General features: G+C 33.1%; 5 protein-coding genes across 7 annotated transcripts in view; 2 read left to right on the top strand and 3 right to left on the bottom strand.

The window, feature by feature from the left end:
- Positions 1 to 1,028, bottom strand: part of LOC132946210 (RING finger protein 207-like) — a 28,302-nt gene extending 27,274 nt beyond the window's left edge. The window contains exon 1 of the mRNA XM_061016087.1: positions 538 to 1,028. Coding sequence (XP_060872070.1) covers positions 538 to 767 — 230 coding nt within the window. The 5' untranslated portion in view covers positions 768 to 1,028. The remainder of the gene's footprint in view (positions 1 to 537) is intronic.
- A 170-nt stretch (positions 1,029 to 1,198) lies between these two features.
- On the top strand, positions 1,199 to 3,444 carry LOC132946212 (retinal rod rhodopsin-sensitive cGMP 3',5'-cyclic phosphodiesterase subunit delta). The gene is made up of 5 exons (XM_061016091.1): positions 1,199 to 1,607; positions 1,676 to 1,738; positions 1,817 to 1,952; positions 2,215 to 2,336; positions 2,763 to 3,444. Exons 1-5 carry the CDS (start codon positions 1,567 to 1,569, stop codon positions 2,842 to 2,844), a joined length of 444 nt encoding a protein of 147 aa, XP_060872074.1. The 5' UTR covers positions 1,199 to 1,566; the 3' UTR covers positions 2,845 to 3,444.
- A 264-nt stretch (positions 3,445 to 3,708) lies between these two features.
- Positions 3,709 to 6,644, bottom strand: LOC132946211 (histone-lysine N-methyltransferase Suv4-20-like). 3 transcript variants are annotated; one of them, XM_061016088.1, is made up of 2 exons: positions 6,365 to 6,644; positions 3,709 to 5,232 (listed from the first exon to the last, which is right to left on the bottom strand). In XM_061016088.1, exon 2 carries the CDS (start codon positions 5,219 to 5,221, stop codon positions 4,238 to 4,240), a length of 984 nt encoding a protein of 327 aa, XP_060872071.1. In that variant the 5' UTR covers positions 5,222 to 5,232; positions 6,365 to 6,644; the 3' UTR covers positions 3,709 to 4,237. The 3 variants fall into 3 exon arrangements, with proteins under 3 accessions (XP_060872071.1, XP_060872072.1, XP_060872073.1); XM_061016089.1 differs by lacking the exon at positions 6,365 to 6,644 and adding an exon at positions 6,154 to 6,341; XM_061016090.1 differs by lacking the exon at positions 6,365 to 6,644 and adding an exon at positions 5,453 to 6,126.
- A 2,104-nt stretch (positions 6,645 to 8,748) lies between these two features.
- Positions 8,749 to 13,051, bottom strand: LOC132947168 (uncharacterized). Its single transcript, XM_061017379.1, has 6 exons — positions 12,746 to 13,051; positions 12,541 to 12,666; positions 12,118 to 12,159; positions 11,260 to 11,307; positions 10,057 to 10,180; positions 8,749 to 8,981 (listed from the first exon to the last, which is right to left on the bottom strand). Exons 1-6 carry the CDS (start codon positions 12,785 to 12,787, stop codon positions 8,941 to 8,943), a joined length of 423 nt encoding a protein of 140 aa, XP_060873362.1. The 5' UTR covers positions 12,788 to 13,051; the 3' UTR covers positions 8,749 to 8,940.
- A 146-nt stretch (positions 13,052 to 13,197) lies between these two features.
- LOC132947167 (prefoldin subunit 2) lies at positions 13,198 to 14,743 on the top strand. Its single transcript, XM_061017377.1, has 3 exons — positions 13,198 to 13,486; positions 13,565 to 13,688; positions 14,348 to 14,743. Exons 1-3 carry the CDS (start codon positions 13,353 to 13,355, stop codon positions 14,531 to 14,533), a joined length of 444 nt encoding a protein of 147 aa, XP_060873360.1. The 5' UTR covers positions 13,198 to 13,352; the 3' UTR covers positions 14,534 to 14,743.
- The last annotated feature ends 5,285 nt before the right edge of the window (positions 14,744 to 20,028 follow it).

The raw sequence follows: 20,028 nt of genomic DNA, 5'->3' as shown, positions 1-20,028 counted from the left end.
ATGCAATAACCCACCAATTTGACCAATTCAATTCAAATTATAGTATTTTATGAGTTTTACCAACATAATTTAAAGCTGACCAATTTGAAATCCTGTAGAACTGTTGTAAAATATCTAAAAGAAACAAATTTTGAATTAATTTATAAGTAGGTACCTAGCTGGAAAAATGTGTCACTATTGGCACTTACCTACTACGACCTACCTACCTACTCAATAATTTTCACAATTAATCAAATACCTATTATTAATAAACATTTAGGTACATGTTATATAAAACAAAATATATTAAGAACAATTATAGGTATAGTCACTATAGCCACGTGTATAATATTATTATATAATACTATAATATAAATTTTAGACCATCATTAGTGTTAAGAAAATTTAAAACTAGATAGTATTAGATGATTTTCGATGAGTAGGTTAATCTCGGCGTCTCACCCCGTCCCCCCGCCCAAACCAACCGATCAGTGGCTATATTTATCACCTTAACGTTATTTACTGGCTATACAACTGCAGTGTGAAGACGACACTCACCCGCACAGGGGACAGTTGATTTTGCCCTCTTGGTTTTTGGTCCGGATGCATTTGGCGCAAAACGTGTGGAAACAAATAAGGATGCAAGGATCGCTGTAGTAGTCCTCGCACAGGAAACACAGCAGCGGGTTGCGACTACAGGACGCGGCCCCGGACCCGTCGTCCGCCGCCACAGCCTCCGCAGCGTCCGACATCCCGGCGGTCTGTAGATTGACGGATGACGACGTCATTTCCGGTGGAAACGGTACGATATAATATTATTAATGCAGGTCTAATACGATAATATTAATATAATCGATCCATCGTTCGTCTCGTTTTATGCGGCAACAACGCGTACGCAGGCTATGACACACGCCACGGGACCGTCGAGCCCGACGTACGATCGATTCCAGAGATAATCGGGTTCGGTCGTCGCGGCCTGTGCTGCAAAGTGCAAAAGCGCAAAGCTCCCGCGCCGCGCAGCATCGACTCTGTCCACCCCCTCGCGGCCAGCAGCAAATTATCGAGTGGCGCGCGAGCGTGAGCCCGACGGCCGTGGAAGTAAAACAGCGGGCGGCGATGTTTGCTTTTTTCCTCCAGCGCGAAATCGCGGTTGTCGTCAGAAAACCGAAATCGTTCGGCCACCGTCGCGGCCTGATTATTATTATCAATAATAAATAATAATAATAATAGACCTAAATAACCGATCATTATAATAACAAAATAGTAATACGTAATAATTTAGGTATTTTTTTTTTTTATAAATATTTAATATCGTATTTAGCATTATTGACGAACCTCATTTTCGGCGCACCCGTTCCCCGTTATTCCAACGGGACGTCGAAAAGGTTCACACAATATTTTATATTTTATCGTTTTCTGGTACCTACCTATCGTATTTTTTCCGATCTCTGTTCCCGCCGCTATTTTGTCGTTCGAAAATATGTCCTGTCGCTCGGTCTGAACGATAGATCGGATCGTTGTTTATAAGTACCGCCAATAATTGTGGAACTATCGCCTGTATTGTGAATAAAATATAATACTATCATAATGGGACCAAAACCCGAGGACATTTTAAATGGATTCCAAGTGTAAGTCGAACTTTCAGGATAGCATTGTTCAATAATTATGTAAATAACATTTTTTTTTGTTCTCATAGCAATTGGATGAATTTAAGAGACGCAGATACGGGAGTTATATTATGGCAAGGCACCGAGGATCTGTAAGGGCATTATGAAATAATCTTGTACTATCCATACAATATAGTTACGGTCAATTTTCTAAAATGTGTTTTTATTAGATCATTACCCGACAAAGAACACGAAGCCAAAGTACCAAAAAAGATATTGAAGTGTAGAGCTGTATCCAGGGAGATAAATTTTTCATCTGTAGAACCTATGGAAAAACTAAGGTTACAACAAAAAGTACTGTTTAAGGTATGCATCTATAAATTGTCTATGTAAAACAATTTGTAATAAATAATTCTTTATTTTGGATTTCTATAAAACATCATTTATCTACTAAAATTCTGTTGGCCAATTTTCTTAGTAAGGCAGTAGTAAACAAAACATAAACTAGGTATGTTTTTGTAACAAACTATACAATATTGTTTTAAAAGCCTACACTATTTTATTATCTTTTGTTTACTTACACATTATCATTTTAGTATATTTAACATATATCTATTGTGCATTATAGGGTCGTTGTCTTGAAGAATGGTATTTTGAATTCGGTTTTGTTATTCCTAACTCCACTAACACTTGGCAGTCGCTTATTGAAGCAGCACCAGAATCACAAATGATGCCTGCAAATGTACTAAAGTAAGTTGTACTAAATTATGATAATATTATCATTAATCATAATGGTATAAATATTTAATGTTTACAATTTATTTATAAAACAATTAAAAATGTACAAGAAAAGATCAAATACATTATTTTTTTAGTTTTTAAATGATTTAAATTAATGTAAATTTCTGGATATATGATAAAATGTTCTATTAAATTAATAGTATTTAGTTTATAGGACTAAATAGTATGATACGAATAATTTTATTTTTTACTTTAAGACTGTATGATAATTGATACTTATTACACCTTAAGAATTTATCATTGTTTTTCCTCTACTAAATTATGTTACAAATTTAAAATTTCTATTTAACACATGCCTATTTTTTTTATAATATAAACATTTAAGTTTAAAGTTATAAGCTTATTACAATTATACATTTTTATATTTTTTTTCAGTGGTAATATTGTGATAGAAACAAATTTCTATGATGACGATCTGCTGATATCATCATCAAAAGTTCGACTGTATTATGTTTAATCACCAAGAAATTCAAATGTGCACTACTCAAAATATGTAGATAGACAATTTTTGCTTGGTACATGCATAACCAAGGTCCAAGAACACGGAGAACAAGTCCCCACTGCTGTGATTGTTTAGTATTTTAGTTTGATTACTTTTATATGTGATTAAATATTTTCTTGATCGTAAAAAGTGTTAATAAGTTGTAACTTCTAAATGTTAAACCATAGTCTTTATATACAATTTTATTTTAAGAAATTAGAATGTTGTACACAAGGATACAATTTACACACAAATATTGATCTTTCTTAAACATTCTAGTATGAGATTAATTTTTTTTTTATAAAAAAAAATCACTTAATTTTGCACATAATATGGACATATGATTGGAGTTGTGAAATAATTGTCGAATTATCATTTATATCTTCACAAGACAGCCTAAGTGCTGTTCATTTTTTTAAATTTGTATTGTCTATCCTCTAGCACATAATATTATGATAATGTACTTAATACAGTTAATTGTAATGTTTTTATTCTTATTGATCAAATATTATATTATATTTTAAAAACTCAAAACACGCTTACTACAACATATTATATTAATAACTGTTTTTATTAGTTAATGTTGTTTTATAATTTAAGATGACACAGATAGAAAGATGTTTTGTGTACTGTAGTACAATAATACATATTCTGTACATACTTTGAATTATGGGTAAATATATCTAGTGCTTATTTAAATTACAAAAAGTAAAAGTTTAAACAATAAGAACAAAAAATTGTTTAGAGTTAAGTGATCTAAATATTATAATTGTTATAACTAAATTATACTATATTATAGGCAATTATTATTGAAGAACAGGAAATAAAAATTAATAATAAGTTGTGAAAGCTTATTATCAACCTGTAACCACACTGAGTAAAGTACAGACTACTGAGCGAGGTTATATTGAACTAACTATCTAAGTAAGTAAGACAGAGACAATAGTTTTACCAGTTATTTATAGTTTTACAATATTTGCGTCCTAATAAAAGGAAAACACTAATATAGTTATAGGAAAAGTTAAACTGTTGTCAAAACCTTACATTTCATTATTAAAATTAAAATTTAGAGCTATGTATAATACTTCTAGTGGGTTCAATTACTTACTGATTACTAAGTATAATATTACTGCTCAATAAAAACTTAATGAAAACAATTGGTGATAGACAAACAATCATAATGTAAAAACAATTATATATATAAACAAAAATGTTGCTAGACTAAAAAGTATTCAAATTCCAATTGAAATATAGGTGCATATTATACTTAAGTTCATAATTTTAATCATTCATAAATTATAAAATAATTTTGTCACTGGTTTAATTATTTGTTTATTGTAAAACAATGTCTTTTTTTTCTTTTTACTTATTACTTTTCTGGTGATTTGGACGCTTGGTCCAAATCTAAGCCTCTTGTCTTTTGGATTATTTTTGTGTATGGCGATCCAAGCAAAGCTTCACCCTTGTCAACTTCAGGGTTTTTATTTGGAGTACAAGGTTCCAAAACCACATTCTTTTTCTTTTGAGGTGTTTTTGGTTCCTTTACTTTTTTGCTTTTATCTGGAGACCGGTAAGAATTGCTTCGACCATTAGTTTGCCTGAAGTTGTACCGTCCCAATTTTGGTTGTTCTTCATTTGTTTTAAAAGCTCCTTTACACAACTTTTCACATGAGCAACATTCACAGTTAACATTATTTTCACCAAAGAAATTAGCACTATAAAAGCATGTTATTTCATCACCAGGTTTAATATCTCTGAGTACTTTAACACAGGCCGTTCCTTTGTCATTAGGTACAAACTTACAATTGGCCAGACAATCATGGTTGATATACGCTGCCGGGCCCAGCCAAAGTTGAGCACACTTTTTGCGACAGCTGTACATCACTGAAAAATCATTCTTACCAATATGCAATATTTCATCCTCTTCTTTTTCTGTCAACTCGGCCACACAACCAACTAGTCGTTTAATAATTCCATCTTTATGCCAATGACTGGTGGCATTTACTTTGGCACCTACTTTATTCTCTAAAGAGTATCTGTAACATGGTTCAATTCGAAAACCAGAATCCAAATAAAACATTCCCATGTATCTTTCAATATGGTCTCTGACTAATTTTTTATAAGACGCTTTGAATAAATGATCAGGTATATATTTTCGATTCCAAAAAGAATCAAAAGCTATTTTCATACTTTGATTTTTTATGAATTCATCAATAACAGGTTTTAAATGTGATTTACATTTATACCTTTCTTTATGTTCTGTGTTCATTTTGTGAGTATTAAATCCGAGAAAAACATCGACAACAAGGGATGTAGCTAAGTCATCAATATCACATAGTTCTTGAGGCTTCATAATTTATGTATCTGAAAAGTTATGTAAGGTTTTGTTATTAATAGAGGTGGAATTAAGAACATATTAAGTAATAAAAGTGTATCTTAAATTATGATTGTAGAAATGAAAAATCAAGCTTTTTTAAGCAAACAGTAAATTTACACATTCATTTTGAGGAAATGTATGTATTTTATAATCAACAAATATTATCATTTAAATAGATTTATTACAAAATATTAACTATGTACTAACCTAGAAGGATTTTCAATAATCAGCCATTATTTTATTATTTTAAAACATTAAAATGAGTTTTTTGTAAAATACCAAATCGCATTTAAATATTTTGGCATTGGTGAAATATATTGCCATTACAATTTGTGGACATTTTAAAACCATGATTATAAATAAAATACAAGTTTCATTAAATTGTTTAGCAATAGTTAATTTTAGAACGATATCCAATATTAATTGGTAGATAAAAAGATACCCACATAAGCAAGACATTTAAAATAGATATTAAAGAAAACCATACAAGTACAATACTGAATATGTACAAGTAGTACAACCACTTCTATGCTAAAAGTTGACAACTATAATGAATTTTTGATACAAATAATTTGAGCGATCACACATGGAAGTAGATGTGGACTATGGTCTATGAGTAATTATCAAATACAAAATCATCAAGTTAAAAACTGTCACGTTAAAAATCTGTAGATTATTCGTGGAAAATAACAAAAACATTGGAAATTAAGTTTGGATGAGTTTGTAGGAAATTTAATGGTGACTGACAAATGATGATGACAACTGACAAGGTTTAACATTTTAAATAATATCAAATATTGTAGTGATATTATAATGATCAAATTGTACTACAAAATGAGAATAATATGTCCACTTGTCTACATACAATTATCGTGCGCTGTTCACAAACCCAGAACGTCAATACCTACTTGAAGGTTTTCGAATTTTTGATTCATAAATGTTTAAGTTCCGGCAAACTGTGGATATCGACAAATGCTTGAGTATTTGATATTAACGTCAATATTTTTACCGGTTCGTTCAGAGTTTTTAAACCGTCGTTAAACGTTATTCGGTGTGAATATATGGTTCGAGAAACAATAAGATTCGGTCGGTAGGTAGTTATTAATTGTTGCCACTTACCCGAAACGACACAATCAGCTGTACCACGAACGGCCTAACCACCCAGACTTCAGACCGCGGCCCCGAGTAAGTTTTACCGACAAGGTGACAATCGACATCCGCGGATCAACCGCAGCTGAACGAGAAGGCAATTAATATTATTTTAAGACTGTGTATCGAGACGTCGTATCAACATTCAACAGTCAAGTATCGGTGTCTTCGGGATCGGGTTCTCTCGGGATCTGAAGTCTGAACGCTCGAGTTACGAAAACCGTTATCCCCTTATCACGGTATTATCAACGGATTACGGACGGACGTTAGGAACGTCTTGAACAATTTGCCGCGGAAACGACGTAAAATCCGCAGCTGGCCGAGATAATATTACAATTTACGATAATACAGAATACTATTTAAATTGCAGCCTGTATGCAGCTATATACTGCTATAACAGGTACCGGGTAGAGTTACTTCTTAATTTCTTACTTAGTACTTAGTATTTATCTACTAGCGGTCAAGAGTAAAGACTCTACAATATCGGCACCACATATTATTATGATGGGCCATAATATTTCATCAATATTAGGTTATAATATACGTACCCGTTTCGTATACAATATATTTTTATAATTAATTACTAATTAGGTACCTGTATATTGCCCTATTGGGTAAAAAAAAAATCTCCTAAATGTTTGAAGATACTGGTAATTAGGCTATAGATTTTTAACATAATGTTATATATAATATCAGTATTCAGTAATGGCGTGGGGAATTTCACATATTGCAGATGCTATTTTATTTTTTTTGAACATCTTATACATTTTTAACTACAAAAAAGTTATAAAATTTCATATTCAAACTTATTAAATGCTTATAAAAAAATATTGTGCCTATGCCCTTTTTAATATTTTCCACTGCTATTGTAACAATATATCAGGAGCATTGTATTAAATAAGTAAACAGCTCAAAATAAGTCAAAAACTACTAGGAAATTTTAGATTCTGAACGGAGCGATGAATGTATTGATTTTACAATGATGTGTGTTTTTAATTTTTGTGTCTGTCATCACGGTTTGGGGCAGTAAAACTGCACCGATTTTCTTCAACAGTATCTTGTTCGATGGGAAAGTGAATCTAGTTGGCGTATTCGGGAGGTCAAATTTTCAATAATTTTCAAACGCGCCAGAAAAATAACAATATAAAAATTAAGGAAAAACGGGAATTTTTACGCAAAATCAGTTTTAGACAAAATCGAATTTTAGTTTTCGGTGTAACTTTAAAACAAATGAACGTATATACATTAATTGTTCACTGGTTGCTTATATTTGGATTTTGATTCTTTTTGAGCTGTTTACGGACATTGTTAGTTTTAAATTTTTTTAGTTTTTTTTCTATAAATATTAATAAAATTTTATTTGTTGGGTAAAAAAGCGTGAAAATTTAATATAAGGCTTCTGATATATCGTTCTAATAGCAGTTGAAAAATAATAAAAATACATAGACACAATTTTTTTTTTATAAGCATTTTAAGTTAAAATTTTGACAACATTTATCAAATTTAAAGTTTAATAATTATTTTGTACTAAATTTATAAAATGTTCAACTTTTTAGCTAAGGATTTAAAATTTAAAACAAGGCTCCACGTAAATAGTTTATATATAAATTACTTTATTCACAATAATATCATCAAATGTACTTGGTAATATCATAGGCTGACTGACCGTTTTTCTTATACAATGATATTATATCATTGAATTCAAATTTAACACCATCTATTACAGTGACCCACATGTAACCTACTGTACAGCAGAGCGACATCCACTTACCAACCTTTTTACTTTTTACCCCCCAAAGTACCAACTAGATTCACTTTTCTATCAGAAAAGATACTGTTGAAGAAAATCTAAGCACTTTTACTGTCCTAAAAAGTGATGACAAAAATGTATAAATAACACACATCATTGTAAAAATCAATACATTCATCTAAAATTCCCAATAGTTTTCAAAAGCGCCGAGAAAAATAACATAAAAATTAAGGGAAAACGGGAATTTTTATGCAGTTGGTTTTCAACTAAATCGATTTTGGTTTTTAGAGTAACTCCAAAACAAATGAACGTATATATACATGAAATATTCACTGGTTGTTTATAGTTGCATTTTCTGTACATGATACAATTTTCAAAATATTTTGATTTGTTTTGAACTGTTTAGAACATTTTAGATAATTTTCTACCCTATGTGTTTAGAAATTTTGGAGCCACTACTACAAACACAGAAAGATAAAAGTTGTCCCGCGCAAAATAGTTTTTGCTATGTTATACATTTGTACGACGGAGACAACACATTATATAACTATAATACAATAATTGAAGTATCAAAATCATAGAAGTTTTGTTCAAAAATAAAAGGTTTTAGCTTTACAAATCCAATATATTTAATATAATAAGACAAAATTATATACTTACATAGTTTTACATCTTACAATACTTATATGATATAATACAAAATAATATTTAACATTAGATGCAAGCAAAACATTTTTAAGATTCTCACAAATAGGTTCACCCATTAGGAAATTAGGAATGATTGATCCGAGTAAATTCAGTTTTCAGAATTTTTTTGTTTCATTCCCAGATAATATCCTGAAACATATTTCAATTAGAGACATAAATTAATTATTATTTTAAAGCAGGGGTCAGAAACCTTTTTGAGGTCAAGGGCCAAAAAATATACGTACAATTTTTCATGGGCCACAATTTGAATATAGGTATACCTTATTTGATTTTAAATTTAAATGTATAGTCATATCAAATTTAGTTTAATTAAGTTCATAACTGTTAGGTTTATTAATTTAACAAGGTATCTACAAACAATATTTTAATCCGCAGTTTCCAGTCCATACTATTAATATCTTATTTCGTGATTTTTATACAAATTATAAATTTTACTCGCAAGCTACATAAAATTTCAATGAGGCCACATGCGGCCTCGGGTTTCCACCCCTGTTTTAAAGGATTGTATATGTACTGTACTTAAGTCAAAATATATGCTCAATATAAATATATAACAATATGAATATTTGGTATATTTAACACTATTTTGGCAGTGTTGGCCATTGGAAAAGTCCTTCATAAAAAGGAAATCATTACTGATGAAAAAAATGTTAAAATGCTGTATAATTCATAGAAACCTAAATCGAACATTTTTTTCATTATTTCAAAAATGATTATTTTTGTTGTGTTATAAATTTAAGTATACTTATGCCAGATTTCCCGAAGAATTTATTAATTTAATGGTTCATAGAATTTAATGGACCAATCAGGGGTCACTAAATTATGTTTAAGGGATTATTAGTTAGCTCACTATTGATTCGTTAAATGTTTAGTGATTGTTCAAGTAACCTGGCATTAGACAATAAATTATAATAGAATAAAACAATGTAAATAAAAGTACTATAGAATACATCTTTTTTTTTAGACTAGCTTAATATGGTTTTTTAAGAAATTGGCTACACCTGTTTTTTTGTGCTCCAGTAGCCCCCTTACATATATTGAAAATTCTTGAGAACACCACTAAGCTATTGTCTATTTTTACCACAAACCTATTCATACTGTTCTATGGGTATTGACCCAAATGTTAATAGCAATGATAATGATATGAATATCCTGATATAATAAATGTGATATTTATGGTAAAAAAATAATTCAGCATACAAACCAGTATGAAATCCACTCATATAATATGACATCAGCATTGATGTGAGAGCTTCCCTCTCAGTCTTAGGTAAATTTTTTATACTGTCTGGCGGTGGTGGGGGTGGTGGAAAAAGAACGTCTGTATCCTTAAGACAAATAAGAAAAAAACATTTAAGTAACTTATTAATTATTACATATTATTATTTTTTATTGTTTGACATGTATTTAGAATTAATTGATTATTTAAAAAATATTTTAAAAGCCATGTTTTGTAGGCTTAAGAGGACATTGCACCCATATTTTGTCTTGCACATTCACGACATACCAAATTTTCATTCAACAGTTTCAATAGTGTGCTGGTAGTTTTAATATTTGAGTGAATTGACATATTATAAAGTTATTACCTAAACTTTTAGGTAAGAGCATTAACTGTGTTCTCTCGTTGGTTTTTTTTACGATATTTTAATTTTTAAGTGAGTTATGAGTATGTAAAATATTAATATTTGTAAATGCTCATAACTCACTTAAAAACTAAAATATAATAAAAAACCAACGAGAGAACACAGATAATGTTCTTACCTTAAAGTTTGATAATAGGTCAATTCACTCTAATATCAAAACTAACAGCACATATTGAAACTGGTAAACGAAAATTTGTTTGTTATACATGTGAAAGACGGAGACAACATATGCGGGTGCGACGTCTCTTAAGAGGATATCAGCGCACCATTTGTTTTCTCTCTCTGACCCACACGGTCTCACCCGGCATAGCAATTTGTATATGTTAAGCAGAATCAACCCTGTGTTCAGTGTTGTTATTTTTAATATTAGAGTTATAATTTACTTATTATCAAACTTTAATCTAAGAACATAACCTGTGTCCCTGCATAAGCTTTTTTACAATATTTTAATTTTTATACAATTTAATAGCATTTTTAAATTGTAATAATTTACATGCTCATACCTTACATAAAAATAAAATATAAAATAGCGAATGTAGAGATACAGGTTATGTTATTAATTTAAAGTTTGATAATAGGTTTTATTCATTCTAATATTAAAAGTAATAACATAATGTTGATTAAGCTAAACATAAATTTGTTATGTTGCACGTGGGTCAGAGACAAATAATGCGCTGACATCCTCTTAATTAAAATAGATGAAAAACATTTTTTATGTGAATTTTTAGAAGGATTTACAAATTATTTAATTAAATATATTATACCTCATATCTATTTGTTGATTCAGTTTGATGATTCTTATTAGCATTAACCTGGAACAGTTATAAAAATGTATTATCCAGTGATACAAAATTATTTTATGCTCAATCAATATTAAAAAATTAACAGAGTACCGTAACATAATAAAGTTATTATAATTGAAGAAATTTTAATTTAATTTGGCTAATAGTGAACAATGAGCATTTTTTGATTTTTTTCTTTCTAATGTATAAATAATGATACATAATAAAACACCATATCCTATGCAAGACAAGGGTCTAATAATAAAATAAAAAAGATATTTACTGAATAATGTAAAAAATCAAGGGAGAAGCATTAACATACCAGCATACAATTTATATATATTTAATATATCACTATAAGTTAAAAGATAATAATAAAAAGTATTAGAAGTTTTAGACTATCCGAGAATACTTTTGAAAATGGGAAGTCAAGCCCTAACCCAGCTAAATCTGAATCCATTATATTTCACCTGAATAGCAAGACAATCCAAAGACACTATGGTCTATGGATATTATGTTAGATAGACAAAGAGTGTCTGCCGTAAATGCGGAGTGTAGCTTACACTCATTCCTAGGGAGCCTACAAGACCTTAATGACTTGAATGTACAAGCAGTGAAATGGCTCAAAAAACTCTAAATATAAATATTATTATGACAATAGTTCCTAATATAACTGAAGGGTTACCAATAATGAAATTTACCCCTATCTTATTTTAATTTTATCTCATATTATTGTATTTATGATTGTTGTTAGCTATATATATTATGTGTGTTAAACATTTGAATATAATATAATATATATATATTTGTAAAAAATGTATTTTACCATATTGGACTTACTTTTTTCTTTGGTTTGTCTTTCACAATAGATTCACTGCTTTCCTAAAATGAACAACAACATATTAAGCAATTATACGATAAAATATTAACCATTATTCATATAAATTTAATACGCATTAAGATAATCAATTTAAATACTCAGTGTTTGTCATTTTTTTCAATAATAAATAGATATAATCAGTGGCGGATTCAGGGGAGGAGCACAGGGGCACGTGCCCCCCTGTCAATTTTCTATTGAGCATTTTTTTTATGTTACTATGAGTATGTTACTATGATATTCTACATGATCCGTGGGTTCTACATGAAAATTTTATTTTTCCTCTAATTTCTCAAAGAGATAAAATAAATCGTTCCTTTAAACTTCACTGGATAAATGATTTATCTTATAGCCAAAAATTAATATATTCAAATAAGAATAATTACTCCATCGTTTAAACACAGCTCAGACATTGAATCAATAGGGGGTAGTTTCGCCTTTGCCTTCTTTTTCACTTTTTCATACTGTTTGTCATAACTATTGATGAGATCTGAATCATCAACGTCGTCCACCTTTAAAAATTCCAAAAATATCAATTACAATCACTACACACTACACAGTATTTAAGCTTAAGACATTCAAATCACTTACTGAATTTCTGTTAAAGATTTGAGTATATTGGCTATCAGACATGGTTTAAATATGTTTAGAATTTGGATACAACCTACTTTAAATTGTAACTGCTTTTTAAGAATGAATCAAAATTTCAAGAATATTGAATGGAAAACGACAACAGTCGACAAACAATTCAACAATTAAAAGTTAAAAGTTAAAATCACTTAAGTCTTGTCTTAATCCCTTAACCACGAATCAACTAATCCAAACATCCAATATTCCAGTGTCGACAGTAAGTTGAACAGTTCATACTCCACACTTCGATAATATGAAAATGAAACTGTTATCATCCGACATCCGGCAAATAACAATGCTGAGATAATATTGAGTGGTCTTATGCGGTAATAATGTGGTAGCTGCCTAACCTACAAATAATTGATAAGCTTTTGGATAGGTAAAGTATGTTGTACATTCATTATTGTACCCACTACCCACTTCTGTTCGTGTGTAGTACTGTAGTACAACTGTCCTACTGAGTATATAGTCTGGGTATAGTTGAAGAAACTGTGAATTGTATTTTTAATTTATATGCTTGTGTTATATTAAAAATAATAATAGTTCTATATTTTATTAACCTTTCAAAATGGAAAAATTAGTCAAAGTTAAGAAACCTACTGAAGAAGAATTGATTCACAACACTTTTAATGCTTTACGAACGGAACAAAGACAACTTGCAACAAAATTATCAGAAATCGAGCTCGATCTCAATGAACATAGGTTTGTACATTTATTATAGCATGAATCTTTTCAATATACATTGGTTATAAATATTAATATCTCCTAATTTTGTTACAGCATTGTTATTGACACTCTAAACAAGTTGGACGATGAAAGAAAATGTTTCAGGCTGATAGGCGGAGTGTTAGTTGAAAGGAAGATTTGTGATGTACTACCTACACTAATTAAAAATAGAGGAGAAGTTAGTTTTATAAACTTTCATTAACTTTTACTTTTACTTTTTCAGTTGTTATTAATATTTTTCATTATAAATCTTACAAAAAAATTATGTATTGGGTGGTTCTGCAATATCTTGACAAATATAAGCCTTTTTAAGAAGAGTCTCAGCACAGTGTTTTATTATAATTATCTAATATAGGTATTTAAAAATAATTAATTTAACCCAAACAAAATTAACTTTAATCATTGAATATAAGTTTACTTGATGAATCATAATCCAGAAATATAAAAAATGTTGATAACATTTCTCGGTGTAAACACTTTGAAACTTGTCACTTACTGCCTTAAGGCTTTTGAATTTTAACCGGATTGTATACCGCATATTGTTTTGAACATAAATTGGTTTATGTAATAATCCTATTAAAGAATGTAAGAGAAGATAAAAGTTATTTTTAAACTTTATTTATTGCATATTTATTTGTTTTGAAAAAAAAAACTGGTTTATGGTTTTTTTTTTTTTTTTTATGTGTTTGACAAATTGATATTAATTAATTATTATCAACGACTATGATAAATTTATATAATAGGAAATTAACAAAAATGAGCAGTAATTTGTTAATTATTTATTTAAACTCATAAATAATATTTGAGATAACTATTCATTGTAATAATTTGTTTTAGATGGGTAAAATTGTGAAAACATTGAATGAACAATTAACTAAAAAAGGAATTGAAATCAATGAATTCAAGAATAAGCATAACATACAAGTTAAAGGTGGAGTTACCCCGATGACAGAAGAGGCTGAAAGTCAAAGCGTCGATAAAAAAGCTGACCATGGTGGTTCAGTAATTGTTAATAATGTTTGATTTCACTATAATGTTCTAATGCGCTTCTTATTTTACATACGACAACTATACTATCGGGTTGTGTATTGTAAATTATTATATTGCCTTGCGTGTAACACTCTAAATACTCAAATTAATTTTTAAGTAAAAAATAATGAAATGTCCACCTAATTTTGATGTATTCATTTTTGTATTAATTAAGTTTATTAATAAACGTTAACATTTTAACTAGTTCAGTTTTTGAATCTTTTAATAGTATAATTTTATTTTTAGAATATAAAAGAAATGAAATATCTTACACTGTACGAACAAATTTATATTTATTACTGATACAATGTTAATTGTTAATACTTACACATAATTGTTATAGTATTTTTTATAGAAATATGCATTAGATTCAAAATTAATATTAAATATTAATTATCTTTTCTTAAAATTTTGATTTCTTTTTTATGATAGATACAAATTTAATGATGGAAATAAATTAAATTAGAGGGGGATTGAAAACGGTCATTTAACAATGGATTAATGAATATTACTATCTATAGCCGTGCTAGTAAGTAACAAATAATTACAATAGGCATAAATGATATAATTACACAAAAGTGGGTTGTCACAAATATTGTCGGTATAATTTATTTTGGTAGGTACCTACCATTTATACAATTATACGTGTATCTAATCTTCCTAGCGCGAGTTAGATCACATATACGTACCCAGAACCGGTGTTACAGTGGGGGGGGGGGGGATTTCTCTAAATATTGTTTCAAAACAATTTAAACATCATTTAAATTTACAAAATTTTTTTTTATTTTGAAAGTCGAATACTTAGTCAAATAACAATAAATTATAAAATCGATGTCATTCCCTCTCAAATATTCTCTATCTTTTTTGGAATATGTGATTTTACTTTAAGATTACTTAAAAACATAGAAAAAACGATTCTACGCAAATACATTTTGTCTATGTTGCGCGTGGGTCAGAGAGAGAAAACAAATAGTGCGCTGATATCCTCTTAAATATCCATGTACGATGTACCTATTACCTAACAACGTCGATCAGTGTGGCAGGCCGCACGATTTGGAAACCACTGATTCCTGGAAAGGTTATCGCATTTCTTAAATTTAATATTATAACTTTAATCGTGGTCATTGCCAAAGTACCAGACATTAGATACGTCCTGATGTGGCGAGTAGCTGTCACATCGTCAGTTGTCACTCGTCACCGAGACTGATTATAATCTAGATCAGGGATGGGCAACTCAATGCTACTAGAGGGCCAATTTTGAATGTGCGAAAATCTAGCGGTCCAGAGAACATAGGAAGCAAAAAAAAAACCTAATGTTAACTAAACAATAATAGAATATTATTTACATTTACCAGTTCAATACTAGATAAAAATTTATATCTACGTTTTACGATAAACATTATATCGATTTTAATAGTTTTATAAATATAATAAAATAAAATACAAAAAACTCTTAACATTTTATATTTTTATAAACTAAATTCAAATGTAGCACAGGCCAGTGAAAAATGGTACGCGGGCTGCCAGTTGCCCATTCCTGATCTAGATAATAATCAGCCCACTCTTATGCCCACAAAACAATATTGTACCCGGTTTCGAACGCGAAATCCCCAAACAATTTCACCCAATTTTTAACGAAAAACCCATAACTCGCGTAGAATTTGACACTTATACCCGAAAATCACCATCAATAAATTATACCCGGTTTCGAACGTAAAACCCGCAAGCAATATTGCATCCAGCTTGAACGCTAAACCCGAAACCCACGATCTTTTTTTTATAATACAAAATTCGAAACCCACAATATTTTTTACCCGGTTTCTGATAGGAAACCCGTGTAAGCACCCGCAATATTTTAATCTATTTTTACTTCTCTTGAACTTATAATACTATGTAACAAATGACAAATCCCTCAGCGCCAGCAACCAGCTTTTTATGAGGCTGATACACACTAAAATTCAACGCTATAATAGTAAGCCAAAAATGTGCAAATGCCGTGATGCGACAAACTTTAAAAGTTTGAAATTAAAACCTATGAAACGCGAGTTAAATTTGTCATTTATTTATTTATATTAAAATGTGTTTTTATAAAACGCATATATTATTATGTTATTATGTTATACACGAGAAGTGCAATCTTCGCTGTACCGATCTAGGCCTAATATGTACATTACAATAATATTATTATAGTCGACCGGCGTTCGCATGTTCTTGCTTGCGATGTGGATTAGGCCTACAGGGGACACCCACACCACAATAAAAAAAAAAAACGCGCCACGTGTAGGTGTAATACCTCATGCCTTTAAACAACATGTGCAATGATCGCAATGTGATATTGTCGTTTAACAAGCGTATGTGGTGTGGAAACTTACGCGACACTGCAGTGATCCTACATCGAGTAGGTACCTACATTCAAGTAGAATAGATTTCACAAATAATAATAAGATAAAAACCTGTAAAACATAAGGCCCTGGTAGAGATTAAAGAAATATACTTTTGGAGCGATACCTACAGATCACAGGTGGTTTAAGAAATACAAATTTACCAAAAAAATTATGGAACAAAAAAATAAAGCGGGGGTGGTAGGTTGTAATGATAGTCCGCGATAGATTCATAGATTGATTATAAATATCTTGAGTTTATTGATTATATAATTATTGTTATAAACTTATAACCTATAATATAACATTTTTTTTTTCTTCATTTTTGGACCCGACGACGCCGCGGAAATTGCTTTCGCATTACTTCCGCGGCGCCACCATCGTTTATTGATATCAACATCTACTTATATATACGGGAAGGGTAGACGGGACAATTCCCCGACTTACCCCCCTTTTACATGACATTTTATTTATTTTACGATACGTTTGCGAGTGTGTGTTAGGCGCCTTCCTGGTCTTCTAGGGCCGACCGGAATCCGCCGCTCTGGTAGTCTCGTTCGTCCTGTCCGGTGTCCTGCGATGCTGTGATCGCCTTCCCTCCCGTAACCTAACCTAACCTAACCTTTTTTTTTTCGTTTTGAACCGACGGCGCCGCGGGAATTGCTTTCGCATTACTGCCGCGACGCCGCTACCTAACCTAACCTAACCTGACTTAACCTAACCTTTTTTTTTCCTTTTGGTATCGAGGACCGGAGAAGGAACCATGTTGCCAGTACTTCTCCTCCGGCCACCATCGTTTATTGGATAATCAACAATACAAGAAAAACAATTAGAAGTGGTGGGCCAATCCCCCACTCACCTCTATCACATAATAGTAATGGTACAATGAATGGAGCCTCTAATCTCCTATTTTGCCTTCGGCTACAGATATAATTAACTTAACTAAGGAACACTAATTTTCATCATCATGGTGTCCATGCCTCCGGTCCGTGGCCTGACGCACTCGCTCCTCCTCCTCCTTTGCGCTCATGATCCGCTCAATCATTCCGTAGAAGAGACGAAATACTTCGTCAGCTTCTCTCAACACTGCGTCTTTCTCTTCCGGATCTGCCGGCAGCGACGCGAAGTCGGGGCCGCAGATAATATCCTGCACGTCTTCGGCTCTCGGACGGCGGCCGAGGCGAACACTGAGGGTTCCACGATAGTTCTCGCAGTGTTCGCAGTCAAAGACCGTGTGCTCTGCCGTATCGGACTCCTCGGAGCACTGCATGCAACGTGAGCTGGTGCCCTCGCCATCCGGTGCAGGTAGTGCTGAAAGCAGCCGTGCCCCGTTAGCGCTTGTGTCATGTGAAATGTCAGAGGAACCCAGGGGATGGTCCTCCCCGGCCATCTTCCCAAGTCTGGGATGCACCGCCGCTTTGGTGGTCGTCTGCCATCTCTCCTGCCACATCGCTATTGTCGTCACCCTTTCAGCTCGCTTAATGGCCGCCTTCGACGGTCGTGCTGGGTCACCTGGCGCCATGTCGACCCGGAGCTGGGACCCTATCCGCCTCTTTCGAGTCCAACGAGATCCGCCGATGGTGTGCATGCCAGCACCAGGGTGGCCTCGTCCGAGACTGTACGGTAGGAGCGGATGGCTCTCAGGGCGACCGCCCTCTGAGGCCGGATCAGGCACGCCCTGGTTCTGTCGACCCCCGCGACAGTGCTCATCCAGAGTGGGGTGGCGTACAACAGCTGGCTGTCCACGACGGACCCGAGCAACTTTCTTTCCATTGCCCTGGTCCGCCGACGTTAGGCATCAGTCTAGCCAACGCCGTTGCTGTCCTCGATGCCTTTGCCACGACGGTTTCGACGTGAGCCTTGAACGTGAGGTTCTTATCCAATATCACGCCCAGATATTTGATCTCTTTCCGTATGTTGATTGCGTGACCTCCGACCACCAGCCGCGGGGGCACGAACGCTCGTCTCTTGGAAAGGATTAACGCCTCACTCTATTGGTGTGCCAGTTCTAGGCCCCTGCTGGCCATCCAGCGATCGATCGCTGTCAGAGTCGGGTTTAACGCCTCCTCTAGCAACTCTCCCGTCACAGCCGTACCGATGACCGCCAGGTCGTCAGCAAAACCCACCAACTGCACTCCTGGCGGGACGTCCATCTTCAGCAGCGAGTCGTACGCGACATTCCACAGTGCCGGTCCCAGGACCGATCCCTGTGGAACCCCGCACGTCACCTGTCTGGTTGCTCTTTCCTCGCCCGTCAGGATTGTCCTGTCCGACAACCTTGACCGAATCATTTCGACCAGGTATTCGGGAGTGTTTACGTGTCTCAGAGCAGCGTCGATGACCGGCCACCTCAGGGAGTTGAATGCGTTCTTGACGTCCAAAATCACGAGAACGCAGAGGCTCTTCTTCCTTGGGGTGACCGCTGCCTGGGCGGCGATGCTGAGCACTTTGCCGATGGCCTACTCCGTGCTCACTCCCCTCCTGAAGCCGAACTTATTCGGAGCTCTTAGCCGTCCACCGTTTGCGTCCAAATGGTCCTCCAGCCTCTGCAGCAGTAGCCTCTCGCGCAGCTTGCCCGGAGTGTCGAGCATACAGATGGGTCTGTAGCTGGACGGGGCGTCCGGTGGTTTGTCTGGCCCCTTCCGCAGAAGAACCAGTCGTGCCCTCTTCCATCGCCGAGGAAACGTCAGCACGTCAGCGCGATATTTTGGAATTTAAGCTGCTATTATTCGGCACTGCGATGTGTATATTATACTATGATGTGGGGGGGGGGGGGAGAGATAGGTTCAATCAAATTTGGATTCAAACAAAAGTGAGGGGGGTAGAAAAAAACTAGAGTATATTGAGGTATTGAGATATTTAAGGTATTTAATCTAAGGTATTGAGATATTTCAAATCCAAAATCAAAAATTTTCGACTATCCAACCAAAAATCTAATTTTGTTTTTAACGGTATACAAATTGTTAGGAATACGGCTTGGGAGGGGGCACGGCCCCTAGTGCCCCCCCTTGAGTCGCGCCCCTTTAGTGGGGTCAAACCAAGCTCATCCAAAAGCACCCTTAAACCAACGGGGTAGGGGGATACAACTACCAGAGACACTATTACTGA

Source organism: Metopolophium dirhodum, chromosome 6 (assembly GCF_019925205.1).
Source record: "Metopolophium dirhodum isolate CAU chromosome 6, ASM1992520v1, whole genome shotgun sequence".
In the NCBI taxonomy this organism is placed as follows: Eukaryota; Metazoa; Arthropoda; class Insecta; order Hemiptera; family Aphididae; genus Metopolophium; species Metopolophium dirhodum.
Note: the sequence above shows the minus strand (reverse complement) of the source record. Positions and strands in the feature narration are given on the sequence as shown.

Excerpts from the sequence above, each read along its gene's own strand:
- LOC132947168 (XM_061017379.1), bottom strand. The coding sequence starts at position 12,787 with ATGTCTGATAGCCAATATACTCAAATCTTTAACAGAAATTCA. Across the intron at positions 12,667-12,745 it reads AAATCTTTAACAGAAATTCA|GTGGACGACGTTGATGATTC; the intron begins GTAAGTGATTTG and ends GAATTTTTAAAG. Across the intron at positions 11,308-12,117 it reads AAGACAAACCAAAGAAAAAA|GTTAATGCTAATAAGAATCA; the intron begins GTAAGTCCAATA and ends TAACTGTTCCAG.
- LOC132946212 (XM_061016091.1), top strand. The coding sequence starts at position 1,567 with ATGGGACCAAAACCCGAGGACATTTTAAATGGATTCCAAGT. Across the intron at positions 1,608-1,675 it reads ATTTTAAATGGATTCCAAGT|CAATTGGATGAATTTAAGAG; the intron begins GTAAGTCGAACT and ends TTGTTCTCATAG. Across the intron at positions 1,953-2,214 it reads AACAAAAAGTACTGTTTAAG|GGTCGTTGTCTTGAAGAATG; the intron begins GTATGCATCTAT and ends TGTGCATTATAG.
- LOC132946211 (XM_061016088.1), bottom strand. The coding sequence starts at position 5,221 with ATGAAGCCTCAAGAACTATGTGATATTGATGACTTAGCTACATCCCTT.
- LOC132947167 (XM_061017377.1), top strand. The coding sequence starts at position 13,353 with ATGGAAAAATTAGTCAAAGTTAAGAAACCTACTGAAGAAGAATTGATT. Across the intron at positions 13,487-13,564 it reads CTCGATCTCAATGAACATAG|CATTGTTATTGACACTCTAA; the intron begins GTTTGTACATTT and ends ATTTTGTTACAG. Across the intron at positions 13,689-14,347 it reads TAATTAAAAATAGAGGAGAA|ATGGGTAAAATTGTGAAAAC; the intron begins GTTAGTTTTATA and ends AATTTGTTTTAG.